The sequence below is a fragment of the Petaurus breviceps genome, unplaced genomic scaffold (genome assembly GCF_028583685.1).
Source record: "Petaurus breviceps papuanus isolate PSGF00001 unplaced genomic scaffold, PetGlider_PUasm1.0 90654, whole genome shotgun sequence".
In the NCBI taxonomy this organism is placed as follows: Eukaryota; Metazoa; Chordata; class Mammalia; order Diprotodontia; family Petauridae; genus Petaurus; species Petaurus breviceps.
Window position 1 is genome coordinate 5,144,752 of NW_027187301.1, and position 22,608 is coordinate 5,167,359.

The window sequence follows — 22,608 nt, forward strand, 5'->3', positions numbered from 1 at the left end:
TAAGATAGGGTTAAGATTTATTAGGGCCTTAACGGGTAACATTTAGATAATCACAGGGAAAGGAAAGTATTTCACAGATAGAAAAACCTCATGAGGCAGGAAGAGACACTGTATGACCTTAGGGAAAACAAGATCAATATAATTGGAGCAGAGGGTTCATAAAGGGCAACGGAACATCCTTCAGTAGTAGATATCACTGAAGATGCCATCAATTTAGAACTAGAAAATTGGGGTAAAAAGAGGCTAAGTGACTTGCCTAAGCTTGCAAAAGTCAGAAAACAGCAGAGCCAGGAAAAGAATGCAGGTCTTCTCATTCCAGATGAAGAATTCATTCCAATATACCATGCTACAGGTAGATAGCTGATGAAGGGCTTTGAATGCCAGACTAAGTACTTTAAAGTATGCACTAAAGGCAATAAGGAACCACTAAACATTTATGAATTAAGGGTAATCTGAAAAAGAGTTGCTTTAGGTTTAATCTGGCCTTAATGCACAGGATGGGGAAAGATGGAAAACTACAGTGAGTCCATTTGGACTCTGCTGCAGTGGTCTAGGGAGATGACAAAGGCCTAGGGTAATAGCAATGGGAACTAAAAAAGTACAGATTTAAAAAATATTTCAAAGGAAGATTACTGTGAACAATGAATTTTCTAACATGGTCACGTTACTAAACTTCCACTTATGTTACCATTCAACTGGACCCAATTACCATATTTTACATAATTATAACTTTGCATAGTTCAAAATCAAATACATGCAACCACATCAGGGGATCTGCTATTCACTATAATCAAGATCTAGTGGTATCCTATGACAAACTCATGGTATCCAATATCAATCCAGTTTTCTCCACTACTCAGAAATCCTATTTATGTACTGATTTTCTAACACACTTCCTCTAGCTGCTTTTCCAGACTTCTTCCTTCTCCATAAAAGCTCCCAACTCCCTACCAGAGGTGGGGAGTCTGTGGCCTTGAGGCCACGTGCAGCCTTCTAGGTCTTTAAGTACAGCCCTTTGACCCCTTAATAAAAGGATTTGTTCTGTAAAACTTGGACTCAGTCAAAGGACCCTAGTACCTAGAAGGCCACATGTGGCCTTGAGGCTGCAGAGTCCCCATTGCTGCAAATTCTTACATTTTCTCCTCACTCTCAATAGATAACCTTTTTCCTAATTAAGTGAAATGAGAGGTTATCTGGCATGAATTCCATTATCTACCTTTGTCCCTATATTACAATCTTTCTATTATTACAACTGTCCTTTCATTCTTTCTTCTAATCCAAGAAAAAAAGGAATATTTGCCTTTTTCTCTAATGGTAACTAACCTCTCTACTACTCATGTCCTAGGGTATAATTCCTTTAGGGCCTTCCTTGTTCTGATGGCATTCTCTCCTCAGCATCTTCTTTCTCTTAGCACTAGCTCCTTTCCTTCTGCCTTTTGCATAGCTGTACAACATCTTAAGGGACCACACTTGAACCAAGTGCCCCCTCTGGCTATCTATTTCCCTAATATTCTGCTGCCATACATTTTATATGTAAAGCTGAGAACTGCTGCCTTCTTCCTCATCACATATTCCCTCCTTAACATTACATAGTCTCAAATTTTTTTTAATTTTTTGCATCAATTTACTAACTGCTTTCGTGAAAGTCTCTAATACCTGGCTTCTGGACAAATCTGAAAGTCTTTTCTTCATCCTCATAACCCTTGAAATCTCTGCTGTGTAAGATAATGATGAGAAGCCAAGGATAATTCCACTAGACAACAACCTGAGAAGAAATGGCCCTGGATTTGAATCCTTGTTCTACCTACTTAAGTACAAAAAGAAGGGGATATCATATATTTCCCAAAATGTTCTCCCTACTATGTTTTCACTGACACTACCTGTCCTGAATAGACCTAGGGGGGAGTTTAAAGACCTCCCCTGCTTTGAAAGTAAACTCTGACACTAATAGGCTGAATGTAATCACATGGAGCCTGCGGTGGGAGGAGTTTGCTGAAGGGAAGCAGAGCCCACAGGAAATTGGTGTTCAGAGTTAGCCAGAAGGTGGGGGAGAGAGGAGGACCTCAGTCAAGGAGTCAGATAGGTTTATGAGTAGATATTGATCTTGTATTGGTTTGTGGGAAAGCTGGAGGATGCTGTGGCTCTCAGTGTTATTATGGCTTCTGAATATCTATGATGGAATCGGCTTACTGGTTTTGGGATTCGGTTTTATGGTGTCTAAATAAGTGCTTCAGTTCTGTCCTCTATCTGGAGAGTTTGGTATATTTTGCAATCAAATGTCATGCAATACTTATAGTCATGGTCTTTATCATGATTGTGAGTGCTGTAAATATTGCCATGGTGCTATACTACCCTACTCCAGGTGTCAGATAAGTTCCATCTTCTTTCCTGGATTGTCTTGCTCCTCGCATCCCATTTTTGCTATATCACGATTCTCAGACCCCTGTTCTTCCTTGAATTGGCCTCCACAAGCTCATTTCCCCATGACAGGCTTTAGCAACCACCCTGTGTGTGGCCTTAGCCAAGCTATTTAGCCTTCTTGGGCTCTGACTTCCTTATGCCTAATTTAAAAGATTTGGACCAAAGGATCACTAAGGTTTCTTTGAGCTACAAAACTTTGTGATTCTCTGACTCCCAAATGTATCACAGCAGTCTTTATCTCTCAAATTAGTTCTAGATCCATGTCTCCAACTGTTCACTAGACAGTTCTATTGCTGTCTAAAATGCTACACACAGCATTCAAAATATCCATAACCAAGAAACCATCTACTCTTTAGAAGGGAAAGGTTCAAACTTGTCTACTTTTACTAATGGTATCAAGATTAATTATTTTTCAGGTGGCGCTGTGAGTAATAAGAGTGCCGGCCCCAGAGTTGGGAGGACCCGGGATCAGTTCCAGCCTCAGATACTTAACACCCACACAAAATAATAACTGGCCGTGTAACCTTGGGCAAGTTACTTAACCCCAATTGCTTTAAAAAAAAAATTAGTTTAATTATCTTTGGACGGCTAGGTGGCACAGTAAATAGCACTGGCCCTGGAATCAAGAGGACCTGAGTTCAAATCCAGCCTCAGAGACTCAACACTTACTAGATGTGTGACCTTGGGCAAGTCACTTAACTCCAGTTGCCCTGCCTTCCCCTCTCAAAAAAAATTTTTTTATTTATCTGATTAATTTTTTTTCTTTCATCCTCTACACCCAACACAATTACTAAGGCCTATAAATTTTTCCTTTAAAATTTCTTTCACCTCATCTTTTTCACTTGGAGGCAGTTTGGTGTTACAGTGGATAAACTGCTGGATCTGGAGTCAGGAATATCTGAGTTCAAATTTCGCCTTGAAAACTCACTAATTAGCTGTGTGATCCAGGGAAAGTCACTTAATCTCCCTCTGTCTCAGTTTCCTCAGACATAAATTAAGGATAATTACTTCCCAGGGTGTCATAAGGATTAAACAATTTTTTTAAAGTGCTTAGCATAGTGACTGACATACAATAGATGCTTAATAAATGCTTCCTTTCTACTTCCAATTTAACTCTCATTACCTCATGCTTTAATTACTTTATCAGTCTCCTAGATTCCAGACTATTCCTCCTCTAACCTATCCCATAATAGTCTCAGACTAATTTTCTTAAATTGAGCATATTGTACCTCTAGTCAAGAACCTAAAGTGTCAGAAAATTCAGGTTCACACTTCAGCTTTGGTATTTTGTGACCTTGGGCAAATTACCTCTCTGGACCTTACCTATGATGGTGCTTGCTTAATGCAAGATATAAATCCAAATTCCTCTGCCTTGGTCCCATCATTTCTGGACAATCTAGTTTTCCATTTATCCCTAAAATAAAGAAGCTTTTTTGGTTTTCTACCTGATTGCTTCTTAGGACATACCATGCTTTTCCCTGCCTTATTTTCCCTGTCTGTGCAGTTTCCTCTTGTAATGCCCACCAATTCCTTCCACAAAGCTAGATCTTGGTACTCTTTCACAACCACCCTCAAATCTTTTTTCTTCTATGTTCCCTATTCCCACACCCTTTGGTGTTAAACCTCTTTACAATCCAATAGAACCATGATCTATACAATGTAATACTTAGGCTAGACTGTCTTATAATAGTAACGTCTGTATAATGCTTTAAGGTATACAAAGCACTTGACACAGTCTCATCTGTGCCTCACAACAACACTATGAGGTAAATACCACAGGCATTACTATCTCCATTTTAGCAATATCAAAACTGAAGCTCAGTAAGATTAAGTGACTTGCTTTATGGTCACACATCCAGGAAGGGAAAGCTGGAATCTTCTTCATCCCATCTACAGCAATCTCTCCACTATGTAATGATGCCTCTCCATCAGCAGTTTCAAACTGTTTCATTTGTATATAATTTGTCACTTGACAATAATTGAAACTATTTCTTAAGCTTACTCAATATTCCTCATAGACCTGAAAACATGAGCACTATAGTAGGCATTCAAAAAATATTTGTTGATTGACTAACTTGGACCATTATAACAAATATAAGGAAAAATTATCTAAAAGAACTTGTTTTAAATATCACTTTAAAAGGAAAAAGATTAGTTGGTCAACCATCTTGTTCAGCAAGACTTAAAAATGGTATAGTCAGGAAAAGAAAAAAAATGAAATTTTGTGTTGCTGGTTGTAATACTTTCTTATGTTGAAAGTGCATAGGTAAAAGAAAAGTCTTGAGCTCCTTAGAAGATGCAGTATTTTAATTTTTAAAAAAAGTTTTTACAGTATAAAAAGGATGAAAAGCAGAAAAAAATTTAATCTTAGAAAAATGATGTGCTCAATATAGCAAAACACACTTTTTCCAACATTAATGTAAAAAGTAACTCAACTTACCTCAAATAAACATTAAGTTATTAATGTTTCTAAATAAGTACAAGAAATACTTTTGTGCTTTATAACTTCTCAATACATTTAAGGTTCATACCCTTCATTCACCAAATCCACATGTTCATATTATCTTACCCTTGTTAAGAGTCCAGATTCTGAAATGGATGGCTCTTCTCTGACTGCCACTGGTTTATTCTGCTCAGGTGCAAAGGTTTGATCACCTCCATTCTTATAGTGGTTTGGCAAAGGTAGTTTTGGTTCCAACCATTCGATTGTCGTCCCTGAAGAAGTAAGAGATAACTTTCGCTGTAACTTGCTCATAGTCTGAAAGGTTTGGGAGAGTTGGCTTTTGCTTTGTTTGGAACCTGCAGAACTAGAAGCAGTTAAAACTGTTCAGAGGTTCAGCAAGAGAGTCACTTTCAAACTCATTAGCATGTGCTCCATGACTGGACAATTATACACAGGAAGCTTGCAATTTGAAATCTGACACTGGATTGAGATCCTAACCCTGAGAAAAAAAGCTTGCTTTTCAGTCAAGATTGGGGATGAAAATGTATTTTGTCACCATAATAGTCCCTATGTGAACTTCTGACCAAAAGCGCACATTTGAAAGGGGGCACATCAGTGGTAGTGGTGTTTCTTAACTATCAGATTTAATGAGGATTTAAACCTAGGACCCAGGCTTTGTTGGAATTTTTTACTAACTGAGAATAACTGCCTCTGAATGTAAAGAATGCAAAACAAACTAAAAATAGCATTTAAAAAACATGAACATACTTAATTCATTTACATCCATAATCAGAGATCTTAGACTAGACACCATCCTTTTCTTTTTAAAAAATTCTATCCTTTTTTTTCTGCTATGGCAAGTGGTGGTTCTATGTGCCTTTAAGCTGAATAAATAATAGCTGGATTACAGAAAGATAGTGGTCACATTTGGAGAACTGTCATCCTCTCAGTTAATGACTCAAATGTCTTCTGTTACCCTCAACTAGTTTAACAAAGCAGATTCAATGTCTAATCAATAATGGAAAATGTTCCACTTGATTTCAGAGTCAGATCTAGGTTCCAATGAAGCTGGGTCATAGAGTGCTATGACAAAACATTAAGGCTGCTGCAGCTGAAATAGTAAAGAGTAAAGGAATCACTCACACTGTAACACTGCCCATGTCTTACAGTACAAGTGTAAATTACATAACATTAGAACATTCTGCCAATCAACTTAGTGGCATATTTTTAATTCTCACTTAAGCACTTGAGTAGGGGTCCCACCTGGGGAGCACAACTGACCTATCCTATTTCAAGAACCGTAGTAAGAGGGGTGGCTAGGTGGTGCAGTGAATGGAGCACTGGTCCTGGAGACAGGAGGACCTGAGTTCAAATTTGGCTTCAGATACTTAACATTAGCCATGTGACCTTGGGCAAGTCACTTAACCCCAACTGCCCTCTCTTCCCCATTCCAAAAAGCAAAAAAACAAACAAAAAAAACACCAAATCATACTAAGGGAAAAAAAGAGACTCCAACCTTTAATTCTGCTAAATAAGTAAAATGAAGAATCCCCTATAAGAATCTCTAACTTTTATGATTTTTTTAGGGAAGAAAAACCATATACCATTTAACATAACCAACAAAATTGTTAATGAGTTTTGATAAAGGGTCTGGTACTATCTACTCTCTAGAAAGGAATTATTTAGCTTTCATAACACTGTCAAAATTGTTCATGAGACCAGTTACTAGTTCTCAACAATACAAATTAGTAAATGAAGATCATCTACTACTAGGTTTTTATGGCACTGAAAAGAGAAAACCCTTTTTTGGGGGATCTAGGGGTAGGTGGTATATCTGTGGTTTCACTGATGTAGGGAACTCCTTGTGAGAAATCTCAGATGCAGATTAACATCTGTTGTTCCACATGTACTATTGAACATCTGTTGGGTCACTGAGAAGTTAAATGACTTGTTAAATGTCAGAGGTTAAGACTTGAATCCTGAATGAGTCTGTACCAACAGCCACTCAACTATGCCACCTTTCTTTAAGATTAAACAAGGGAAGGGAAAGCAATAAACATTTATATATATGAGAAACATTTATATACACATATATGTCTATATATATATTTATAAAAAAACATTTATATGTATATAAAACATTTATCTATAAATCCATACATATATCTATATATATAAACATAATATTTTATATACATAAACATTTATGTAAATCCATATATATATGTCTAGACAGATAGATAGATAGCTCGATGAATATATAACAACTACTTTGTCCCAGAAACTGTGCTAAGCATTTTACAGATATTATCTCATTTGAATATGTGAACTTGAACTAAACATAACTTGTTTCAGCTTCAACTTTTTCAAAGAGAATTAACCTTTTGTCTATTCCACAGTTATATTTTTCTTCATAGGTGACTTAAGAATAAATTTCTACATATTCAACTCTGAAACCATGATTACTTTAATGACAGAAATTCTAGTAGCAACTCATTAAATTCCCATTAACCTGTCTGGCATTTATAATTCTTTATAACCTGGCCTCCTCCTACCTTTCTAGCATCCTTACAGTATACTCCACATACTCTACAATCCAGCTACACCGATTAACTAACTGGCTGTTCCTCATCCAGAATGCTCCAGCTCCTGCTGACATGTCTCTACATTGGCTGTCTTCCAAGCTTAAGAGTCCTCACCCTCCTTGCCTCTGTCCTGCAAATTCCCTGGATTTCTTTGAAACATCTCAAATCCCACCTTCTTCAGCTAGTACCATCCCCTCTTTGACTGTCTTCAATCTACTCTGAATATAACTTGTATATATATAGATATTTACATGCTGTTTCCTCACCCCATTGGAATAGGAGCTTCCTAAGGCTAGGGACTATTTTTGCCTTTCTTGAATCTGTAGCATTTAGTATAGGACATAGTAAGTACAGTACAGTCACACAGTAAGCTCTTAATAAATTCTTGTTGATTTATAAATCCGTGCTCCAAAACTGACAATGTTGGAGAAAAATGTCCCTTAGAATGTAAGCAAAAAGAAGGGAGGCCATTTTGTCTTTTGTCTATCATAAGACTTATAGAACACTAAAGTTGTATGGTAAAAATGATTTTCTTTTACGTTTAAGAATATTATTATTAATTTTTTAACCTTTCCTTTTTATTCTGAAGGTAAATGTAATGTTCTACATTTCCACAGAACACAAAAGGCCTGTATATAAATTTCTAATAAAAGCTTTTAAAAAATATGTAATAAATTCCATATATTACTTTAACAAATATTCTTGTATGTGCTTTCTTCTTAATTTCCTTCTTCTTTCCTCTGTGCAAAAAAAATAAAATGTTTCAGTTGTCTTTTGGAGGGAGAGTGGGAGAGAAGGGACAATCAGTATTGCTAACCTTCCTGTACTCCTCTATTATAAACTGAGAATAAAATAACTAAGCACAGCAAAACAAACAAACACAAAAAAAATCCCAGTCCACACTGATGTAATAGACATGTCCAAAAATGCATGCCTCTGAATGTACCTTGGGTCACCTCTCTGTTAGGAGTTGGGGAAACATTTAATTAAAGGTGCTTTGGAGGCATGGTTGGTCATTACACTGATCAGAGTTCTGGTCTTTCAAAGTTATTTTTCTTTACAACATTATTGTCTTTTTTTGTCCTAGTTCTGCCCTCTTCACTCTGCATTATTTCATACTATATGAGATTCTCTGAAATCATCTTTCATTTCTTATGGCACAATATTTTACTGCATTTATATATTGCAGTTTATTCAGCCATTTCCAATTGATAGGTATTCTCTCTCAGCATTTAGATCTATGCTTTACTTTTTTCTTTTTAATCCCCCTTCAAATTCAGCAAGTTTGTTTTGCTTGCCAGTGTTTCCTCACCAATCTGTTTCCCTCTTAACCCCCCTGCTTTACCTCCTATTTCTCCTTCTTTGTCTATTGAATCTGATGTATTTATACACCAAACTTGTGTGTGCATATGTGTGTGTAATTGTGTATAAGTGTGTAAGTACATGTGTGTGTTGTTCATTTCAGATAAGAAATATCTGAGTCAATTATGAACGCCCAATTTTTTATTTTTAATTCTTCTTGCTCTTGGTCAGAGAGAAGAATTTTTGGATCCTAGTACAGAATTTAAAACTATGTAAACGATATTCATAGCATAAAAAAACTGCAAAATTAAATATTAAACAAACGCAGGAGAATCCAAAACCATGATTTTATTGGTGGGAATTGGTGGGAAACTTCTGATGCGGAAGCCCCTCTAACCAATTCATGGTTAATTAATAATCTGCTATTTATAGTCTTCAAGGTTTGACTGAGAGATTCAACTGATTAGCTCACGGTGACACTGTTAGTATCAGTAGGACTTAGACCCAGCTCTTTCTAGCTCCAAGGCTGGCTTTCTATCCACTGGGTCACAGTGATTCTCCCTTTCCTTCTATATGTATATACACAAACACATAGATCATATGGAGATGAACAAGGGCAGAGAGTGTAATGATATGATCTATTTTATAATCTTCTTAGCAGATGACAGGCCTTAAAAAGCTAGAAGAGACCTAGGAGACCACTTACTACAAAAAAGAACTCATGAATGAATAGAATTTCTATACCAAAGTAAATGTGTAATTCATGAATAAAAATTGACCCAGGGACTAAATAATGGTTTTTATTAGCAAAACTTCCAGAAAAAGAATTGCAATTAGGTTGTGAGTTAAAGTATAACTTTAAATAACTTTAATGTAGGGATTTACTTTTAATTCATTCCTTACCTGAAGGTAAAGACCCTTTTTGATGTGATGCATGTTGTAGTTGGAGAATGTGAAAGCAATCATTTAAACAATTCATAGTTGCCATGGAAGTTGCTTTGAGCATTAAGAGATCTTGATCCAAGGAGGTAAGATGACCAGAAGCAGGAAGGCATTCAATGCGTCTAATTAAATCTCTTTGGTGTCCTTCTGCATGAGACATCATCTACAGAAAACAACATAACTGCTGGTCACCACTTAAGATTTTTTTTTGAAACAACATACATGAAATAGCAATATTACTTTGAAAATCATACCTTGTTGCTGACCATATCCCAGAACTTATAGAGCTATAAGTCATAAAACTTCAGGTTACAAGTTGAGTTTGGTCATGTAAACTAGTAAGCTAGTTAGTTCCCTCTAAAATTAAGGGTTTGAAGAGAAGTCAAGTAGGAGCACTGAATTCCTCTAATTTCTTTTCTAAAGTGCTGTTTTCACTACAGCATTCAGCTTGATCTCATACATAAAAGCAAATGACAAACAATGAAGTATGTAAATATACATAACTATCAAAGAAGATACAGAGATCTAGAGTGACTAGGGTCAGACAGTATTCATCTAGTAGTAATCAAGAAGGACACCAGTAGAAAGGAAGCCTCTCTTCTAGGACCTTGGTATCTGGACCAGAAACAAGGTGTATGGAGAGCCACAGTATGGTCACAGTTCATAAGCCTCAAATGTCACTGGAACAAGTAAACCATGCTGTCCAAAAAAAGTCACTATTAATCATCTTTGATTGCTTTCTAAATTAGAAAGAGATGTTCCATCTTTTCAAAACCTATGGATTTGAAAAGTCCAATTACATCTATTCCCAGAAAGGGTAGCAAAGAAATAGCTTCCTCAGAATCCTTAAAATGTGGCATTTAGATGATCTCTGAAGTTGGCAGTTCCTTTCACCGTAATTCTGGTCAAGTTCCCCATTTCCTCATTCTTGACAATGACTTATGAAGGTCTGGGAAAGATTTTTTTATAAACTTACAGTGAATGCTAAACAAGAAGAAGGAAACTAGGCTGAGTGCCTTGAAAAATAGGAGTCCTACGTTATATACAATCTGATTTCTGTCATTACTCCTCCTGATCTGGCAGAAACAGCCCTGGACCAGGCACTGGATGACTTATATTATGAGAGATATATTCCAGCTGTTGTTTGGTCATTCACTCATGTCCAACTCTTCATGACCTCATGGACCATATACTCAAGGCCAGAATCTCCAAAATCTGTCTGAGCTCATATTCAGTGCTACCAAGACATTACCTCTCCCTCACATCCTCTGTCAGTACCTTCTCCTTTTGCCTTTGATCTTTCCCAACATAAGGGTCTTTTCCAGTGAGTCCCATCTTTTCATTATGTGGCCAAAGGATTTAAGCTTCACTTCAGCTTTAGTATTGGACCTTCCAGATAATAGCCTGAATTAATTTCTATAAGTAATGACTGATTTCATCTCCTTGCTGTCCATGGGACTCTCAAAAGTCTTCTCCAGCACCACAATTTGAAAGCGTCTATTTTGGGGACTAAGCTTTCTTTATAGTTCAACTTTCACAGCCATGTTACTAGTTGAGAAACTATAGCTTTAACTATATGGATGTTTGTCACCAAGGTGATGTCTCTACTTTTTATTATGCTGTCCAGATTTGCTGTGGCTTTCCTTCCAAGGAGGAAGTGTCTTTTAATTTCATGGCTGCCATCACCATCTACAGTAATTTTTGAGCCCTACAGGAAAGGCAAGGCAATTGGGGTTGGGTGACTAGTCCAAGGGCACGTGGCTAGTAAGTGTTAAGTGTCTGAGGCCGAATTTGAACTCAGGTCCTCCTGACTCCAGGGCTGGTGCTCTATTCACTGCGCCACCTTGCCGCTCTCCTCTTCCTTCTATTTAACAAGATGTGATGAGAACATGTTCCCATGATGCTGGGTTTTTTTTTTTTTATTAATGTTAAGGTTCAAACCACTTTTTACACTTCTTTCACCCTTATCAAGAGCTTCTCAATTCTTCCTCACTTTCTACCGTCAGAGTGGTATTTTCTGCATATCTCAGATTGTCACTGTTTCTTATGATAACTTTAACGCCAGCTTATGATTCATCCAGTCTGGCATTTCGCATGATGTACTCTGCATATAAGTTAAATAAATAAGGTGATAATATAGAGAGTTTCATCCTCCTTTAAATTCCACATTTGGTTCTAACTATTGTTTCTTGATCCAAATACAGGTTCCTTGGTAGATAAGTAAGATGATGTGCTCTAATATCATATGACAAGTTACAAAACTTCTCTGTGTTTAAGCTTTCCAGTAAATCCTTTGATCAGAGTTCTTAAGTCCTTCAAAGTTGTTTTTCTTTACAATTTTGTTGTCGGGGCGGCTAAGTGGCGCAGTGAATAGAGCACCAGCCATGGAGTCAGGAGTTCAAATTGAGTTCAAATCCGGCCTCAGACACTTAACACAAAAACTAGCCATGTGATCTTAGGCAAGTCACTTAACTCCAATTGCCTTCCAAAAAAGCAAAAAATAAAAAAAATTTAAAAATACAATTTTGTTGTCTTTTCTCCATGTTTCCTCATTTTAAATCAGTTCATACTACTAGGGCTCTCTGAAATCATCTTTTTCATAACATCTTTTGGTATGATAATATTCCACTGCATTCATATACCACAGTCTGTTTTTTAAACTGGGTCACCTCCTTAGATTTCAGTTCTTTGTTTTTATATTTTTCCTTTTAATTTGCTCTTCAGGTTCAAGAAGTTGCCATTATTTCTTCACTATATGGTGTGTTTGACCCTCCTTTATCCAATTCAGGTAAACATAAGGTTCATCTGGTGACTACTCCCTGCCTTCCTCCACCACCTCATTCTGCCTCCTTCCTATACTAGTATCCTTTTACCTTTCTTGTGCTTGCATTTCAAAGTAGCTTCTCAGTTTTGGTCCTTCCATCAGAAATGCTAGAAAGTTCTGCTTGAAAATCCTTCACCACATTGAAGGTTTATTTTTTCTTCTCTGAAGAATTACACTCAACTCTCAAAGGCAAGTTCTTCTTGGTTGTAAACCTCTTTCATTTGCCTTTTGGGACACTGCTTTGCAAGGTCTCATTTTGTTTCTTCTAGTAGAAACTGTCAGGACTTATGAGAACCTGACTTCTGTTCCCTGATACCTGAATTTCTTTTTGGCTGCTTGTGCTAACTTTTATGTGCAGGCTTTGGACTTGGCTACGATATTCCTGGGACTTCTCCTATTGAAGTTCCTTTCAGGAGATGATTGGCGAGTTCTCTCTATTTTGTCCTGTGGTTCTAAATACAGCATCTAGACTTTTTTTTTTTAAATCATATTTTTCAAGGAACCCAATAATCCTTAAGTGATCTCTTCTTGATCTACTTTTCAACATTTAGATATTATAAGATATTTAGCTATCTTACTTTTTTTTTTTTTAGTTTTTTTTCAGGCTTTTAGTTTTGTTCTAATATGTTTTACTGTCTCATCCAGTCACTGGTTTCTATTTTGGTCTATTCTAGCTTTCAGGGAGTCAAATACTTTATCAGTTTCTCTTCTAAGCTATACTTTTTGTAGTGGCGAAAATTAGATACAAGGCAAGTAGCCATAGATTGGAGAATAGCTAAGTAAATTGTCATAAGTAAATGTAATAAAATACTGTTATGCCTTAAGTCAACATGAGAAGGCACTGTTAACTGATACTGTTAAGTAAGTTGAACTAGAACAACACACAAAAAAAGCCATAATAATGCAAATGAAAACAAGACTAAAAGGCAGTCAAATGCTGATGTCCCTTTGAACAGATGGTGAAACATCCCTTTTTCCTCTTAGTAGAAGGTAGGGAATTATGGCTAGGGGATATTGCATATACTGTAAAATGAGGTCACTGTGTTGATTGATTCTGCTTAACTGTTTTTCTATTTCACAATGGATGGTACAGTAGTGGAGGACAGAACACACTTGGAAATGACTGCGGTATTAAGAAAGCACCTACAAGGAAAGATTTTTGGCAAGGTTAAAAAATTTTAGATTTACAATTAAGAGAAGCAAAGGCAGTGTGGTATAGTAGATAGAGTGCTGGGCTTAGAGGCAAGAAAAACCTGGTTCAAGTCACCCCTATAACACTGAACCAATTGTGTAATCCCTAAGCAATTCACTCTGTCTATGTGTCTCTGAGTATACGTGGAAGGAATTGCCCAACCTAGGACTGAGAAAAATCACAGATTCTTCTTGTGATTAAGGACAAAGGATGGAAGAGTGATGAGATATTTACCTAGATTGCTATACAAATCCAAGTTTGCACAGTCAATCATTTTTTTCCTCAACTCAAGTAATAGGGTGAGGTGTTTTTGGGGGTAAATGACTAGTTTAATTATCTCAAATAATTCAGTAACTAACCAGTTATTAAGCTTTTTGTCTGTCAGCTCATAAGTTCATAGACTTAAAGCTAGAAGGGACCTGGGAGGCCACAGAGTCCAACTCCCTTGTTTTACAGATGAAGAAATTAAGGCACAGAGAGGTTAAGTAACTTGTTGAAGTTACACAATGAGTAAGGTCTGGGGGCAAAGTTTAAACTTGGGTCTTCCTGACTTCAAGTCCAACACTGTGTCCACTGTTCGAGGTTTTTTCCCCCTTCAATTTTCTTTTTTAAAAAAACTATTATTTATTTTATTCTAAACTTAAGAAATAAAACAAGCATTTCCATGACATAGAATAGAAAAAAAGATGATTGTACATGAAACTGCAAATCTGTTATGTACAATTTGCTGTTCCTTTTAAATATGTAAAGCTATTGTGTAACTTTTATTTTTTTCTCCTCCCCCTACCCCAGGCCTAGAGATGGCTACCACTAGACACAAGCACATAAACATGAGAGCATGTGTGTACACACAGACACACACTGACACAAAACTATTCTATGCATACTTTTATCAGTTTTTTCTCTGGACACAGTATTTTCCTTCATATGTGTTTTGTGGTTAACATGAGTATTTATGATAGTAAAAATGACATAGTCACTTCATGTTGTTCTTAAAACAATATTGCTGTTACTGTATGGTCTCTGGGTTCTACTCATTTCACTCTTAATTATTTCATGCAAGTCTAGCCATGTTTTTCTAAGATCACTAAGCTCATCATTCCTTACAGCACATTAGTATTCCATCACAATTATATTACACAACTTGTTTAGCCATTCCCCAATGGGCAACTCTGAAATTTCCAGTTCTTTTGACACTACAGAGAGCTGCTAAAAATATTTTAGAACATATAGGTTCTTTTTCTTTTTCTCTAGTCATTTTTGGAAACAGAACAGGTAGTGGTATTGCTGGATCAAAAGGTATAGGTAGTTTAACAACTTTTTGGTCATAATTCCAGATTGTTCTCCAAAATAGTTGGATCAGTGCAGTTTCACCAATGGCGAATTAGTGCCCCAATTTTTCCATATCCTCTTCAACATTTGTTCCTTTCCCTTTTAATCATTTTATCAATCTGTAAAATGATAAAGTTTATTTTAATTTGCATTTCTCTAAACAATAATGGCTTAGAGCATTTTTTAATATGACTAAATTATTTTGATTTCTTCATTAGAAAATTGCCTGTTCATATCATTTGACCATTTATCAATTGGGGAATGACTCGTATTCTTATCAATTTGACAAAGTTCTTACTATATTTTAAATGAGGCCTTTATCTAAGAATCTGTAAATTTTCCCCCCAATTTTCTGCTTTCCTTCTGATCTTGCTACAGTTGTTTTGTTTCTACAAAACCTTTTAAATTTAATGTAATCAAAATAAGTCATCTTATACCTCACGCTAATCTCTGTCTCTTGTTTATTCATTAATTGCTTACATATCCATAAATCTGATAGGTAATTCATTCCATGTTCTTCAAATTTTCTTGCAATATCTCTTTATACCTAGGGCATGTATACATTTTGACCTTATCTTAGTAAATTGTGTAAGATACCACTGAACTATGCCCAATTTCTGCCATACTGTTTTCTACTTTTCCCAACAATTTTTTTCAAAATAATGAATTATTATCCCCAAATTTTAAGTCTTCAAACGAGTAAAATGCAAAGTTACTATATTTACTTGCTGCTGTAAATTATATGTCTACTCTGTTCCATTGATCTACCTTTCTATTTCTTAACCTTAAAACACCAGATAGTTTTGATAATTATAGCCTTATAATGTAGTTTAAGATGCAGTACTTTTATATACCTCCTTCCTATACATTTTTTTTCCATTAGTTCCTTTGATATTCTTGACTTTTGAGTTCATTCCAATGAGTTTCATTATTGGTTTTTTCTAATTCAGTAAAATAATTTTTTGGTAATTTAATTGAGATGGTATTGAATATATAAATCAGTTTAGGTAAAATTGTCATTTCCATTATATTGGTCCTTCCTATCCATGATCAATCAACATTTCTCCAATTATTTAAATCTGATTTTATTTGTATAAAAAGTTTTTCTTATAATTTTGTTCATATAGCTTCTGAGTTTGTTTTGGTAACTGTATTCCCAGATATTTTATACTCTTCAGAGTTATTTTAAATGGGGTATCTCTTATTACCACTTCTTGTAGGGTTTTATTAGTAATATTTAGGAATATTGATGATTTATGTGTATTTAATTTATATCCTGCTACTCTCTTTTTATTTATCTTTGGAATTTTCCAAGTATATCCTCGTATCATCGACAAAGAGATTTATTACTCCATTTCCTATTCTGATTCCTTCCATTTCTTTTTCTTCTCTTATTGTTCTTGCTAGGATTTCTAATACAATACTAAACAATACTGGAGACCTATATTCCTCCAATTTTCAGCTACCAATTCCAGTTCCATATAAAACAACTTAAATGGTTACTCTCATATGTGGGTATATCTCATTGAAACTATTCTTCATTTTAGTCCTCCTTTTTCTTTCCTTTTTTTTTTTTTTTAAGCAATTGGGGTTAAGTAGCTTGCTCAAGGTTGCAAGGCCAGTTTTGTCTGTTTGTTTGTTTGTTTTTTGTGGGTGTTAAGTGTCTGAGACCGGAACCCAGGTCCTCCCGACTCCGGGGTCAGCATTCTACTCACTATGCCACCTAGCCGCCCCTGATTTTTTTTTTATTCTTTACAAAGAAAATTCTTTTCAATACTTTTCAATTCTTTTAATTTCCCTTTTTGCACCCAATGTTTTTCAACAAATGGATAATATCTCTGTTTTTTGGTGTTAGAGTCAAATGCCTCTACTGCTATTGGTCATATACTTCCCTTTTTAAAGCATATTTATCAAAGCTTTTAAAACATTTTAAATTTTGAGTTGTACACCTTACATTTTTTTCTGAAACTGTTTCTAAAGCAATGTTACTGTATTCTGTTTCTTACTAATGAATGTTTCTCAAACTCAAAGATTCTTAAATGTGTCTTTACCAGCAGTGATAGGGACAGATTCTTTAGTGGTTTTGTTTTTTGAAGTTTTACTAATGCCCAGTATATCACAAGAATATTCCCCTACATTCACATAACACAATTTATCTAGCACTTCCCCAAATTAAGGACATCCTGTTTTTGTTTCCTGTTTTTCTGCTACTACAAAAGGTGTTTCTACAAATATTTTGGTATATGTAGAAGAGATTCAGTAAACTGATTTTTTCTCTTTACTTTTTCCTGTAATGAAGGTATTTTTGCCACTACAATGGTAGTACCTTAAGTGGTATAAGGTATGAACAAAATTCGTGTTTTATTAAAGATCAAGATGAAAACCATATGGTTTTAATTCTTTATTACTGACACATCTAAAGAGAACAAACAGCAAATATTCAAGAAATTATTATGGAATAAGTTTCTAGAAGCAAAATGCACATAGGTACAGTTTTGTATATTTCTCAGTAATATTTAACCATAATCAGTGGGAGGTAAATCTAACTGTTTATCCACACTCATTAGAATGTTCAATTTGAACCTACTCTGAATTCTATCTTATACCTGCTCCATTAAGGTCAATGTCTGGTCACTTTTGTCTTTATATTCCCAGAGGCCGAGCACATGGCAATCACTGAAAAAATGCTTGTTGATATTCTCCCAGAGCTGGTAGATATTATTTGAAACCTCAGGACAGCAGAGCATCAAAACTCGCTGCATGCCCTTTTCTACTCTGGAAAATAATTTGGAATCACATTAAAAAAGTCACTAAACTATACAAAACCCTGTGACCCAATGATACTACTGCTATGGAGGTAAAAAAAACAAAGGGAAAGGCACGTATGCAAACATATTTAGAGTAGTATTTTTTGTGCCTAAAAAAAATTAGAAAGTAAAGTGCATGCTTATTTATTGAGGAATGGCTGAACAACTATGGTACAGGAATGTAATGAAATATTTGTGTTGAGATTGTTTTACTGTTTTTTCTTCCCCAGCTGCTAGCAAGGCGCTTGTCACAGAGTAGGCATTTAATAAATATTTATTGACAAATTGATGGATGAGAAACAATGAATATGAATAATTTAGACAAAACTTGGAAGACTTGTATGAATTGATGCAGAGCAGAGTAAGCAGAACCAAGACAGGAATGTATATAATGACCAAAAGAATGTAAAGGAAAACTACACTGAAGGCTTCAGAACTCTGACCGATGCAATGACTGACCTCAGAGGAAGGGCTATGAAGTACTCCTCTATCCTCTAGGTTGAGAGGTAGCGAATACAGGTAGTTAAAAATTGAAACATGAGATGTCAATGTATTGCTCATTTTGCTAACTATATTTCCTTAATACCTTCCTTAGGTTTAATGCATTTAAGATGAAGGAGGGCATTAGAAAGTGAGAGTGATTTTTTAAAAAATCAGTAAGATATTTAGGAAAAAAGAAATAATGTCCCTTTGGAAAGTAAACAGGTATCAAACAATGTTTGTGAAAGTTCCATTTCCAATTCACTATTTCCTCTTCTAAAATGTTCATAGGCTCATAGTTTTAGAGTTAGGAGGGACTTTAGAGATCAAGACTAACCTGTTCATTTTACAGCTGAGAAAACTGAGGCAAAGAAAGGGTAAATGACTTGGCCAAGTATTAAATGTCCGAAGCAGGATTCAAACCTTCATGATGGGCTTAGGTCCAACGCTCCATCCACTACAATGTACTACTGCATCTCTTAGGCATGTTAGAGAAAATGTTTTTAGAATGGTTTCTAAAAACTTTCATGTTATTAAAATTAACAATTTAGAAACCTGACACAGTAACTAACTAAAGGGGTTCTTAACCTGTCTATGAACATTTTTTAAAAGTATCCTGACAACTGTAATCAAATATAATTGATTTTCTTTGTAATTCCATGTGTGGTTTTATGCATTATAAAACCAAAAGGGGAGCTAGAAACTGCACCAGAGGTACAAGAAAGAAAATAGTTAAGAATCTGAATTCAAGGGAGTTTTTTAGGCCAGTAGCCTAAAAGTTAACTCTACTTATAACAGTAACCTAACTAATTGATGAGGAATATGTTCTTCTCGAACAAGGAGAAACAGTATGCAATTTGATAAACAGGAAAAAAGAAAAGCCAGAAATTGAGAGACTATGGTGGAAGACAAATTGTATATTTTAAATAACATGCACATAACTACTTAGGAAGTAATAGTTTAGTTTCAATAACTTTTTTTAATTAATAATATTCAGGCTGACACAAGGTATAATGAAAAAAGCATCGAATATTATAGGGTACATGAAGCATATCTGAGTTCAAATCCTGGATCTTCCATTTACAACCTATGTGATATTCAGCAAGTCACTTATCCTCTCTTAGCCTCAGTTTCCTCATCTGTAAAATGTGGGGGTTAGACTAGATGACTTCTGAACTTCCTTCCAGCTAAAAGTCTAATGATTCTTTTATCATTTTTCCTAAATTAAAGCTTTGTATTCAGTTTATTGTTAGATGATTCTATTTCTCTCAAGAAAGTTATTATTATTTTTTTTTGCCTTTTGGAGGACATTTGGGGTTAAGTAACTTGCCCAAGGTTACATGGCTAGTTTTTTTGTGTTAAGTGTCTTAGGCTGGAACCGAACTCAGGTCCTCCCGACTCCAGGGCCAGTGTTTTACTCACTGCGCCACTTAGCCACCCCCAAGAAAGTTATTTCTATCAAGATCAGTTAAGTTTTTTTATTCTATTTACTGCTAAATGTTTCTATTACCAATAAGAAAGAAGACAATCCATACAATATAGTCACTTCTATAGGGAAGTTCTAAAAGAAATGAAAATCACATATAGCAAAAATGATCCTCTGTGCAGGAGTTTTCCAAAGTGATAAGCCACTGTCATAAGATAATATAGGTAAAGCACTTTGCAAAACTGAAAGCACTATGTTAGCTACTACTATTCTTTCTAGTATTATTATCTTAATATTCTTACTGGGAAGCTTAGGTGGTACAGTGGATAGAGCACTGAGTTTGGAATCAGGAAGACTCATCTTCCTGAGTTCAAATCTGATCTCAGATATTTACTAGTGACCCTGGGCAAGTTACTTACCCCTGTTTGTCTCAGTTTCCTCATCTGTAAAATGCGCTAGAGAAGGAAATGGCAAACCACTCCAGTACCTTTGCCAAGAAAACCTCAAAATAGGGTCAGGAAAGAGTTGGGTATGACTGAACCAACTCAACAACAATATCATTCTTACTATTATGTTTTAACAATACAGATAAGGGAAACCAGAAGGTTACTTCCTAACTTATAATTTTAGGATGAGGACTGTGTCGAAGAATTCTGGCATGTAACTTCCTCCTCCTCAACTTAAATATGTCAAACGAAGAGAAAAATAACAAAATGAGAGAAAGGAAATAAATTCACACAATGTAATTCTTACATAAAAAAAAAACAAAACCAGAAGGCAACAATATCATGATGTTGGGGCGGCTAGGTGGTACAGTGAATAGAGCACTGGCCCTGTAATCAGGAGTACTTTGAGTTCAAATCCAACCTCAGACACTTAACACTTACTAGCAGTGTGACCTTGGGCAAGTCACTTAACCCCAACTGCCCTCCAAAAAGAAAAAAAAACACAAGCAATATCATGATGTCAGATGACTATCTCTACCCTATGTTCTGAGTTCCCACTTCCTCCTCTAAACAGAAACTGCACACCTATTTAATGGAAAGCTCTTTCATCCATATTCCTTTACTAATCATTGCATAGAAGGCTTTGAAGTATATCCCTGGTGCAGATGGTCAAGAAGAATTCATGGCCTAGGAAGTACTAAATTCCATTTGATAGCACAGGCAGCTGCAATAGTTATGATGGAAAGGCCATGGGTTCAGAGAACATCTACATCTGCTCAGACTATATAAAGAATGCATTTCTGTCCATAATCTTCATGACAGAGAGGAATTCCACACCTTTCATGGATAGTACTCATAAGACCGGACCCCTAAGAGTGAGAATGGTGGCAGCATCAGCTAATGTTCATCAGGGCTGTATATGTGTAAGGCAGGCTGAAAAAGCAGGTGGCTCTTATTCATAAACAAAGGGAATATCTTTCTCTGAAATTTACATGCTCCAAAATTCCTTCTGATGACATTGGATTTCCAATGACTCCTGGAACCACACTTGACAAACCAAGAAATACTCCTGTTAATGCTCCTTTTTTCCTCCTTCCTGTTCTTAATGGATGAATTTCCCTGCAGAAGACCACAGCTTGGACCCTGTGTATGTAATTACCTATTCTTTTCTTGGTATTTCTCAATGAGCTTGAAAAATAGCATGCTGGTGAGGCAGACAATTGAAGTAAGGAAACCCAAAATGCAGACATAGCTAAATAATCTTTATAATTATCTGTCCAATATTCTCAAAATGCTAATTTTGAATCCCAGAAATCTCTTTAAATAAACTGTTGAAAATACTTTTCCATTACAACTGACCAGGTCAAATATTCTTTGGTGTACTTTAACTTAACTAGTTCATACTGACCTCTCTGACTTCCACAAGGTGGTCAGGTTGCAACTGAGTTCTTTTGCCCATGGACTGCAGTTTGGAATGTCCAACATTAAAAAGAGAAATGGCATTCTGACTTGGTCTCCTCTGTGAACCAGGAGAGTTACCACTACCTTGAGATGCAAGTGAGAAGCTCCGAGACTTCAGAGGAGGATTATTCTGTTAGATAAGCAAAGCAAAATATTTTTAAAACAAAAAAAGTCCTCAAAATCTCACTCCGCCATGTATACATATAGAATTTATTCATGTAAAATACTTCAGAATTACCAAAAAAATATGATTTTTGTGGATAGCACAACTTACAGCACCCAAAATGTAAGCCCCATACTGGTCTAGATATAGACTTTCTTCTTCTATCCCCACCCCAACTCTGGTTCAAATAAAACCCAAATCTGGAATACAATTGATGCTACTTTCCACTACATGTGGTTTTCTATTCCCTCTTTTCAAAGAGAACTAATTTTAGGGGTAAGAACTATATTTGGAAATTGCCTATATTCAAACCAATAGAGTAACTTTTACTACAACATCCTACATTGAGTTGGCAACTGAAAAATAAAAAAAGGGGAAATGGAGAAAGTAAAAATTCAGGATCATAGGCTCACAGTACAATCTTCTAAGTCATTATGTCTTTTAATTTCAGAACTATAATTGCTGGTGTTAAAAGCAAGAAATGTCAAATTTAAAGAATCAACACCTTGTCTCCAACCCCCATACCTGAAGAAAATAATATGTTCAGGAATACAATATCTAAATGAACACTGTTTTCAAATGTTAATGAATATTTCTTCATGGAATATTCCAACTTTCTGATCACTGATTATATCCACATCTTAGAAGTATAAAAATTTTTATGCTTTTTTTCCTGAAGGCTAGAGGATCACACATTACAAACTTGCTTTGATATTATTATGAAAAACTTCGAGAAGAGGATGAAAAGTGCACATTCTAGACTTAAGTTATGCCCTAAGTGTAT

The 22,608-nt window shown here is 35.6% G+C and overlaps 1 protein-coding gene across 2 annotated transcripts in view; it reads right to left on the reverse strand.

Moving 5' to 3' along the window:
- OSBPL11 (oxysterol binding protein like 11) overlaps positions 1-22,608 on the reverse strand; it is a 103,470-nt gene that overhangs the window by 34,407 nt on the left and 46,455 nt on the right. For both annotated transcript variants that reach the window (XM_069064977.1, XM_069064978.1), the window contains 3 exons: positions 21,609-21,791; positions 9,655-9,856; positions 4,991-5,136 (listed from right to left, as the gene is read on the reverse strand). In XM_069064977.1, coding sequence (XP_068921078.1) covers positions 4,991-5,136; positions 9,655-9,856; positions 21,609-21,791 — 531 coding nt within the window. The remainder of the gene's footprint in view (positions 1-4,990; positions 5,137-9,654; positions 9,857-21,608; positions 21,792-22,608) is intronic.